Consider the following 11,092-nt stretch of genomic DNA (forward strand, 5'->3'; position numbering starts at 1 on the left):
GTTCAACAGGTCAGCTTAAAGAAATTATGGTAACAGTTTTCATGCATCTTTTACACTAATTCCAACTCGTCCTTTATTAAGTCAGTCATAAGAGTCTTTTATATTCAGACTAACTCAATCAGTTCAGTGCAACCAACATGATTTGCTTTTTTACCTCTAAAAAGCTTAAGTTGCACAGAAGATCTCATGAAGATCCCAAATATGAAATATGATCCAATCTCCTCTTCTGTTCCTGAGTTGTAGCATTAAATAATGGGCAGAAAAGTGTTTTTGCAGATCATTATGATGACACAGTGAAGTTGACTTCCGATCTTTAGATATAACATCATCACTTCATCACTTTATCTTAGTCAGTAAAATGTGTGAAACTTTGTCATAATTACCATATTAGTTCTTGAGTTGTGGCCAAAAACGTGTTTTGTGAGACCACAGTGACCTTGATCTTCGAGCACCAACACATTTTAATCAGTTTATCATCAAGTCCAAGTGGACGTTTGTGCCAGATTTAGTAATGAAATTCCCTCAAGGCGTTCTTTAGATGTCATGTTCATGTTCATGAGAATGGGACGCATGGCTACAGCTGTCACCAGCATTAAGGCATAAAACACTGAACATTATGACCTGGGTGAGAGTAGGATTTATTGCAGGGCAGTTGTATTAAACTGTCATTTTAGCAAGGTGTAGCCAATAAACTGTGGCTATGTGGCTCAAGGAATTTTGAAATACCTCAGACATGTTTTTCAGTTCTTTTGGGTAGCTGAGGTTGAGTGTGTATATCAGCCCTGTTTGCAAAGCACAGACTATGGATACATCCAGACCTCTATCCCCTTGATTCAGTCATGCACTGGCTGAACCATACATTGTGACACCACTGGTGACGAAGATCTTCATCACTTCATCATTAATATCCCCACCAGCATCATCCTGGCATGATGTCAGAATCAACATTTCAAACCACAACCAAACCACAGACAGATTTGGCTCATGGGACTTTCCAGTCTGCACAGCAATACAACACCCTTTGTCCTTAGACTCATGATTCAATAAGGAAAAACTTGCCAAAAAATGGATGAGTTTTTAATATTTACATCACTTCATTTACATCATTTACATCACAACTGTTGTTGTTGTCGGCTAATAAGTCCCTATTAATATCTGACCAGGCGTGAGATCCATTTTACAATTTTATTTTTTCTTTCATTTTCATTTTGACCAACTTCTTAAGATACACTATGAACTGACCTCTTTATTTTATGCTTTACACTTTAACTGTCAGAGAAATCAAGATGAACCATGAGTAATGTTTTTGTGGGTTTTGGTTGATCTTGATCAGCTTTTATACGCACACTTAATGAGATCTATGCAAACTCAGTTTACAGCAAACCCCAATCATTGCCGTCTCAGCCACATATTTAATACTATGCAGACCACAAAACCATTTATAATAAAACTCTACTTATAATAATACTCTAACCAAGACGTACATATGTTTCCTTATCAGTCATGTCAGTTCATGAACAGTATTTATGTGAAAACCATGAATGATATTTTCAAGGAGGAAGCTCAAATCTACAACTTGTCTTACAGCAGGTGAATGCAGCATGAGATGAGAGCGCAGGGATGAAATCAAGACAATGGAACAATGAACAATGTCTAAACAAATGCAAAACTTTTGCCCTTATGACATGGGTGTGTTTTTGTATGTGTGGTCTTGTTCTTTAATTTTGTGTCTGTGGGCGTTGAGCAGCTCATTTTAGACAGATTAATGTTGTTCCGTGCTTATACTATGTGTAGCTAAACAGAAAAGGAGGATTTTAAGAGAATTGTTTAAGATTTAGGGAAATGTACTCATCTGTTTTCTTGCTAGGAGTTAGATAAGATGATGATATCACTATCACAGCCAGCAGTCAGTTAGGTTAGCATACCACAAAGACTGGAGGCGGGGGAGAACAATTAGCATGACTCTGTGGAATGGCTGCACCTGTTTACAAAAAGGTCCAGCGCATACACTCCCATAAAATCACAAATGTGATGTTCTTCATGCTTTTTACATCAAACAAGATTCCGGTAGAAGGATTATGTCACCTTTAGATTAAGCCAGACTAGCTGTTTCTACTGTTTCCTGTTCTTTATGTTAAGCTAAGCTAACTAGCTGCCAACTGTAACTCCATATTAACTAACACTGTTAGTCTAACAGTGGTCCACACAGAACAATAGTATCGATTTTCATCTAAATCTTCGCAAGAAAGCACACATTAGTATTGTTTGAAATGTTGCACTATTCCTTTGATATCATTAAATGTTTTTATATCAGTCTTTCATTTATTATGAAAGGTAAAGTAAGTTTGGGAAAAATCTAAATATGTAACTTTCTACAATGGGAGAATATTGTAAATATGTTAAGTGAACATTCTTCTTTGAGTCAAAGCTGTTGTATAGTTTACACCATATTTTCATGATGTAAAGTTGGGTGAAGTGTTGGGTATTTGTCTTGATGAACATGAGAAAATAAATGAAAGCAAGAACCAGACCCGGAGTTTTGTTGTTTTGCCTCAGGTTCAGATTTTTGTGGTACTGCTGTGGTTAATGACTTTTATTCCTCGGCCTCTCTGCCTACTTTGTCTCTGCACACTGGTTCCACTGGGACCTCGACTGAGAAATTGAAAACACATGTTTCTGGAGATGAGAACCCTCTCTGTAACTTTTTTACAGCTGTAACATTTGTGATCATTTCACTACAGAGACATTGTCATCAACACCATTTCAATTCAGAAATGACAGCATCCTCGGGTATTATATTCTACTAATTCACTCACTCATTTATCTTTCACATGAAATAAAAAACGCTCCAGCTTCTAACATGTCGTAACAGTGTGATATGGGGTCCAACACTTTATGAGTCACCATGGGGAACTAAATACAACTCTTGTAGAGAGATACTTTACTTAAGCACAGAGGTATCTTTTTGAGCAAGTTTCTCACAGGCAGCAGTCCACTATAAATAACATCTTATAATATATTTTTTTAAGGTCTCTGGTGAGTGAAAGCCATTACTCTGACCAAAGAATAATAATTGTATGATTCCTCTTGTCCTGACATACGCTGAACATATTTTGCTGAAAAATCAATCTGATGGTAACATTACTCTGCTTGCATAAGCCTCTGAACTTCACAGAACATCTGTTTGTCATTACCATCAGTGGGCTTTTAAGTATTTCGCAACATCAGAACCAAATGCAAATTGGTAAAAGGTGTTTGAACATTTGAAAGTACTTTTCCCTATTGTCATCCAGCAACAGTTGAATAAACTGTGGTTTTCCTAAGAAATGAAAAGGCTTGAGGAGAGAGCAAGAGATGAGTACTGGGTGGTGGTGTTACCATGAGATGGAATGATAAACGTGACCCAAAACGGAAACAATCAGGCCTTATTACAGACCCCACGTCAGAGTCAGGGCGAGTTATGCAGCTTTGGATGACACACACCAAAACACACGTTTACACTGAGACACACGTCGCATTTCCATTAGCTGACGTCATGATGGCAGTCAGTGGGGCATTACAGGGCACTTTGGAGCACAACAAGCAATCTGTCCTAAATTAATGACATAGGCTAAATCCTTGCAAGCAATGAGGTTAAAATTCTTTTGACAGATGGAGCTGTGTCAAAACAAGATAGAGAAAACACACACAGAGCATTCTTCAGGAATCATTATCAACTGAGCAACTACTAAAGACTTCCCATTTCATCATATTTCATGAAAGTTTACCACTCAGTGACAAAGGCCAGATTCGTATTTCTCCCACCATTCTGTAAATATTCAATTAGTGAGCTTTACATAGCTCAGACCGCCCGTTGTCCCAGTAACTTGCTGAGGTTCTTGCCCCCTTGTCTGTGACCATTTTTAGACAACCTCTGCTCTCATCTTACATGAGAGGTCAGTTAGTGCCTGACTTGTTTGCTTTCTGAAACATCACAGTGCACTTGTCATTAGCGTGCTGCTGCCAAAGACTATTTTAAAGGCACCTCTACCGGAAGTGGGCTACTTAAAGTGAAACTTCTGTTAAGACACAGTCTGCATCAAAATCAATGTATGTACACCACATGCTTTAGCATTAGCAGATACTGCACTGTGACCCCCAAAAGTAAACATTTAGTTCATATTAGATGCAGAAACATTTTATAATCATTACTATATTATATTATATTATATTATTATATTACACTATTGCATAATTGGACAGGCTTTTAACCCAGTGACGTACTACTAACTGCATTAGCATGAAGATGTTTGTCAGTTAATATCAGCTAGTTGACAACTTCACAGACTCAAAGATGTCATGGCAGCTAGCAAAGAATAGCCTTGTACATAACCCACCCTTTAGTTTTTGTTACAAAGCCTTATTTTATGAAGGTTGGCAACTTTTGTTTTTGACATTTAGAGCCAGACTGTTTTCTCCTGCATCCAGTCCTTGTGCAAAGCTAAGCTAGCTGTACTCAGGTTTTTGCTTAATCGACAGATATGAGAGTGATCTTCTAAACTAATTCTTTGTATGAAAGCAAGTACTGCAAGTGGATTTCCCCGAGGATTTAATTTTTAAAAAGGCTGTAAAATATCCTGGCAAGTTTACTGTGGACACATTTTTCTTTAAAATCTTTACATGGGCACTTTTGCATATTAGCCTTACCTCCCAAAAAGCAAAGAAAATCACTAATCTCTGTCTGTATCTAAGTCCTTTCACTTCAATTTTGCTGCTGTAGGAGTCTTTAACTTAATCTTTCATAGATCTCTAATGTTACACAAAGAAAGAATGAAAAGCTTTAGACGTGTCAGGGCATGAACCTGATCTGTATCCTTTATTTACAACTTCAATGTGCGTTTGTACATGGAAAAATCAACCTAATGCATTTGCAGTCAGGATTCAACATTCATAAATTTCAGTGAGTACAAGAAAAAGTCACTTTCGTCCAAATCTTTTTGTTGTATTCACATTTTTTCCTCACGAACAGGTTTTCCATAACAGCTCAGTGCATCTGCTAGTTGTCAGCAAAAGCAGCAGGCCATCCATTTCGTTCATTAGCGGGCCTTCCTCTCACTTTCCCATGGGCCTTTGTTTGTGTGTCATGTATGAACTATGACCTGTGGGCTGATACTGTTGGACTGAATGATCTGAACGTCAGCAACGCAGTGTATCATTTGGTAGGAGCTCCTTGCTAAAGTAATGGAAAGGAAGCTTGACAGACTGAGATGCTTTGATGTTTGTCATTTATCATGTACAATTAACTGTGAAAAACAATGTCAGTGTGGCATTTTAGCTTAAAATATTTGCGGCCGTATTGATAACATGATGAGTCAACTCTCCAAAATGGTAAGGGTCAGTGACAAATTCCTTGTTAAGGAGACCTTTTATTTTGGATACACAAACTTGCTCTTCATCGTTTCAGAATTTATCACAATTTCTCTTCCAAACAAAATTAATTTTGAGGTGCAAACACATTGTCACATATACCAAAACCTGCTCTACACTATGTATCTTAGAAAATGTACATATATAGTTATCTACTCTGTAAAAATTAATAAATTAGAACAATAAATAGTCTTTTATTTGACACAAGCAGCAGAGGTATCAAAAGGCTTAACAAAAGAAAATAAGTATTTCCTTTGGGTATCCATAAAGGGAATGCGACAATACCTTCTTTTCTACTCTTGATTTTTGCTCATCAATGACAACCGTCCCCAAAGGCCGATTTTACCATAAAAGTGATGGATGACTCAGAAGAGTTAGAGATATGCTAATGGCACATGGTGCGAGATCAGTGAGTTGAGGCAGTCAAGACTGTTTGTTGCCTAGGAATGTGGACAACCCCTGCCCCTTTGTCCTGTCCCACTCCCTCATCCCACCACCTCAAAAGTTGCCCGGAATGGCGTCCAGTTCTCCAAGTCTGAGTGGTGGCATTCATGTTTCTTAGCCCCCAACACCTTACTATCACTGTAGCTTTGGGGGAGTGGAAAAGAGGCATGTGAAGTGGGAAACAGGGTTTGGATAGATAACCGTGCCAGTAGGACCCCCACACAAAGCCTACGTATCAGGAGGCTGCAGGATGCAGGAGGTGGGCTTGGAGAGTTCATGTCTTGTCAGGTTGCCTCAGGGAGGTCATTTCACTGCAGCAGGGCACACGAAGTGCTGATTAGTGTTTGCATCAAGTGAGGAGGCCAGAGATAAGTGGAGAGGAAGACAGGGGGAAGGATAGGGAGGGGAACAACTGGCCCACTAGTTCCCACCAGGCTACACACACTTTAGAATGTACTTAGTTGGGTCCTCTCTTGTGCCTTTTTAGTGTTGTTAGTATGAAGACAAACCTGGGTATCACTATTGGCAACACGTTGGCTGTAGATCTGCTGCACATCTCCACTGTCTGAATGGTAGCAACTGATATTCATGACTTTTAGCCTTGTAAGATGAAGTATTCATTTCTGTCTTTCAGTACAAAATACATATTTGTCCACACTCGTTCATTTGGAGCACACATAGATTCATAAATAGTGGTCGTGCACTTCCAGTCTCATTGAATAACCCTTCCAGAGATTCCAATAATTGTCCATTTTCTTTTTAGACAGTCCTGGCTTATCTCCTTTATCAGGTTATTGTTAGTTTTGCGTCTTTCCTCTTGTTGTAAGACTTTACTAAGAGTTAAACTCTCTCAAAGCATGGACTATCTGCAGCCACACTCAGCCACCACCATGCCTTCAAACTTGTACTTGTAGGTGACCACGCCTGTGTCATCCAAGTACAGCAGAGAGATGGGATCAAGCTTGGTGGGCACACAACACGCTCGTGCTGCCTTTTGAGGGCTGTTGATATTGATCAGTGTCTGGACAATGGCATGCTTGGTAGGCGTGACGTGCTTTGTCAGTGGGAAGGAACAAATGCCAGTGCACTCAAAGGCATCGTAACCAGTGGGTGCCAGAATCCAACTATCCCACCCAATATCCTTGAACTCTACATACAGGGATTGTTTCTTGCAGTGGTTTCCTTTGGCATTACGACGAATGCGGGAAGCTGTGTCGTAGATCAGATTGGAGCGCATTTGGATCAGGTCCTCCTCATCTGGCTCAGCTTCTTCACCTCCGTCATCCCCATCCCTGCCCATCTCACCCCACAGTCCATTCAGGCCCATCCCCAAATCATTCTGGAGAACCATGTTCGAGGTTTCATGTTCAATCATCTCATTCAGTTCACGCTTGTCATCACGGTGATCATTGCTTTGGTCATCAGAGAAAACGATTAGCAGAGGTTTGTGTTTTTCCTCGGGGCTAGTGTCAATCGTCATGTCTCCTTCAGGTGGATCCTTGTCTTTTTTGTCCTCTGTCATACCTTGAACATTATCTTCATTTTCCATGCTGGCAATGTGCACTTCCAACCGATGCGTGGTACCATAATCAGATTTGCGCCAGCGTTGAACAGCTGCAGTGAGATCAAATGCCTCCCAGCCATTATCGGTGCCATAGACCTGACGAGAAGCCAACTCCACCAGCTCTATGTGCTCTCCTCCACCACCTCTAAATCCATCTCCTCTCTCTGCATTCTCATCTGTCGTGTTGTCATCCCCTTCATGCGATTCCAGTCCATAGATAGTGACCTTGCGGTCAACACCTGCATATAGGTGACGGTCAGTCTGGACAAGGGTGTAGAGGCGGAGTTCGGCTGCTGTGATACGTTCATGATGGGGGACTGACACATTGAAGAGGAGTGGGTGGCGCCTCACTCCTTCAACACCTACAGCACTGGGAGATGAATCTGGGGAATAGAAAAAATGATCAAAATTAAACTTCTGTGCATCAAGTTTTGCAAAGTATCTTGAAATCAAACACTAACGTTTAAGAATACCATTTTGATGTAAATGAAGTGAAGTGAGTGAAATGGCAACTAAATCAACTAAATGATCAACCAAAATTAGGTTTGTACAAACTTGGAGAGATAGTCTATTTAAAAGTTTTTCTCCTCAGTTTCACTACATACATTCATTGGCCTTGCACACCAGTGTAAGCAGGGAAATGAAATTGACATTGAAATTATACATTTTATGAAAATGTTAAGTGAACATGACAGTGACTAATAAAGAAAAAAGTAGTTCTACTTTTTAATCAATCAATACGATTAACATTCATATCATCATATAGAGCACAAGAGCTGTACTGTACCTTCATTTTTGAAGCTGCGGATTATGTTGGCAGTGGGCATGGCACTGTGGTCATTAGCAAAGCGATTGTAGAGCTCCATCATGTACTCAGGCGGCTCCTCTCGTGTGCCTCCAGGAGACAGGGAAGGAGGACCCAATCCAGACATGTTGAACGTCCGCAGAAACTGTTCCTTCAGACTCTCCAGCAGACTCTGCATGTTCATGTTGCCATCCTGCTCCAACTGTGAAGGATCCACCACCCCTCCATGCCCGTCTCCCAGCCCTGGATCAGGTCGATGTCTCTGATGGGCGGTGGAGATGGGGCTGCTCTCTAAACAGAAAGGCCCCTGGAGCAGCAGGATGGAAGACAACAAGAGCAAAGTCTTGGAGCTGCAAATGGTTCCCACTTGAGAGATCCAAATGCTCGCCATGGGAAAAACAATCTGAAGCACTTTAGTTTATACCCTCTGGGGTTGTCTATGGATGAGATGTTGCAAAAGTACAACAAAACGATCTCAGAATGATCTCTCGACCCTGTAATCCAAAGCTTAATTTAAATTGTGTTAAGTTCATCTGTAGGCTAAAAAAGTTCTGTTTCCCCAGAAGTAGTCAGCAGTGTTGTTGACCCTTTCTCTGACCAGTGGGAGCTTCTCTGCAGCGCTGTGTATTCCTGACGTTCCCCCTGAAGATCGTACAGCATTTATTCTCATGCACAACTTTTGATGTCCTTTGTGACGGCGCTGCAGTTCCGGTGACAGGGTGGCATAGGCTTGGTTTTGTCCGTCTGAGTCATCTCTGTTGTGTCCTCTCCTGTGTCAGTCTCTCTCTGGGCTCTGCTCTCTCTTCCCAGCTCTTTCTTTCTGTCCCTTATCTATGATATGGTGGGCTCTGCATTGCTCAGTGCTTATGGTCTTTTCGCTGGTGTGTGTGTGTGTGCGTGCGTGCCTTCAACTTTGTGTGATGCACATGAGTGTGTGTTATCTCACAACTTCCTTAATGAGGATTTTGTAAACACTGTCCTGTAGCCTCTTCCTTGTGGAAGCGCTATTTTGTTTGGGTGGGTGCTCCAGAGTTGATATTCTTCATTTGTTTATTTGGTTTGTAAATGGTGGAGTTCTGCAGGCTGTTGTCTAAGCTCCAATGCCCATTTCTTTTTGACAAAATACTCTACTGGTCTGTTGATATTGTTGAATGTAACAGGATATATCTATTAGACAACACTTGTCCAAATGAAATTGAAATGCAATGAGGTGTGAGGCCCAATGACTGAAGATGAAAGATACTGTAGTCTGTAGTCTGTAGAACATTTTAAGTGGCTCATGAACAGTATAAAATAATCACTCTTGTCCATTCAACAAAGCAACAATTACACACACACACACACACACACACACACACACACACACACACACACACACACACACACACACACACACACACACACACACACACACACACACACACACACACACACTCATGGTTGCTCAAATGCTCTGTGTACACTTCAGCTTTTGGAAAGGGGACACAGTGTCTGAAACGAGTTATCTGGACACAAGAGACTACTTCATAATGCAAGAACAAGAACACTGAACTCAAGAAGAGATGAGGCACATTACAAGGTTTCATGAGGGCTAGATTAAGGTATTTCTCTTGGGATTTCAACAAGTCAAGGATGACTTTTGGATTTGAGAGACTTTCACTGAACTCCAATGAATCATAACTGAATGTATGGGTGAAGCAGACAGGCAGTGCTGTAACACAGAGTCAAGATGCTGCTCAGATGTCTCCTGATGAGGTTAGTCATGCCCTACCTTGGCTCCTCGACAGATTTGGATCAACTGCCCCGCTCATCACCTGAACCTTCATCCAACTACACAACTGTCTTTCATTCCAGAGCTTCTTTACGTGACCTGGAGATACACTCCTGATTGCAATGCGTCACAGAGATGGGAAGGAATGAGCTCTTCCTGCCCCTGCCACTCATCTGCCTAGCTGACAGTTGACAGACATGCAGTTATCTGTCACTCTGTTAAACTGCTGCTGCAACAGACTATCACATCTTGCTGATAGCTGTAAGAAGACTTGATAATGGCAATGTCCTTTTGCACACACGCACACACACACAGCGTGGGTGTCATCCACATGGTCTGTATTATGGACATCAGGATCAAATGTTGCGTTGTGCATGCTAGTGTGCTAAACTAAGACAGTGAACATGGCTAATATGCCTGCTTGACATCAGCATGCTGGCTTTGTCAATGTGAGCATATTAGCATGTTGATGTTAGCTTTTAGTTCAAAGCATTGCTGTATAACTCAACAGGGCTGGTAGCATGGCTGTCGACGTATTGTACTCTACTGTTTATAAAACTGTGCATGCATACAAAGTCATGCATTTTTGCCTTTATGAGTATTATATAAACCTCATATTCCAACCCCAACACTCCCACAATTAACCGTAAATATTCATTGTTAAAGCCCTCAGGAATGCTGGTGTACATGCTCTTCCTGTGGAGAACAGCACGAGTAACAGGAAAGTTTGAGAGGCTGCAGTTGCTTCATCGAATTAAACAATTCCTGAAATTAAACAAAGTGGTCAAATGTGGAGACGGTTGCTAGGAAGCACATGTGCTGCACACTATCAAGGCTTGGACCCGTGGAGGCACCCCTGGACCGCTTGGTAGTATTTGTTAAGCATCTAACTGCACATATCGACTCATGCATGACTGATGAAAGCAAACACTATATATCTTAAATACAATCAACACTGTATTCATTCATATTTACTCTAAAACCTAGCATGCAGGCGTTTACCCCTCGTTAACCCTCTAATTTAAATTCATTTTTCTAATTTACAGTGGCAGCCACTACAGTGTCTCCAGTGTCGTTTCCACTGCAGTGATTTCACTCACAA

At 41.0% G+C, this 11,092-nt stretch overlaps 1 protein-coding gene across 1 annotated transcript; it reads right to left on the reverse strand.

Annotated features, from left to right (window-relative positions):
• Positions 1 to 4,878: 4,878 nt before the first annotated feature.
• Positions 4,879 to 8,853, reverse strand: bmp10 (bone morphogenetic protein 10). Its single transcript, XM_062417812.1, has 2 exons — positions 8,202 to 8,853; positions 4,879 to 7,797 (listed from the first exon to the last, which is right to left on the reverse strand). The coding sequence occupies exons 1-2, from the start codon at positions 8,608 to 8,610 to the stop codon at positions 6,713 to 6,715; spliced, it is 1,494 nt and encodes a 497-aa protein (XP_062273796.1). The 5' UTR covers positions 8,611 to 8,853; the 3' UTR covers positions 4,879 to 6,712.
• Between the last annotated feature and the right edge of the window lie 2,239 nt (positions 8,854 to 11,092).

The sequence above is a fragment of the Scomber scombrus genome, chromosome 4 (genome assembly GCF_963691925.1).
Source record: "Scomber scombrus chromosome 4, fScoSco1.1, whole genome shotgun sequence".
Taxonomy (NCBI): Eukaryota; Metazoa; Chordata; class Actinopteri; order Scombriformes; family Scombridae; genus Scomber; species Scomber scombrus.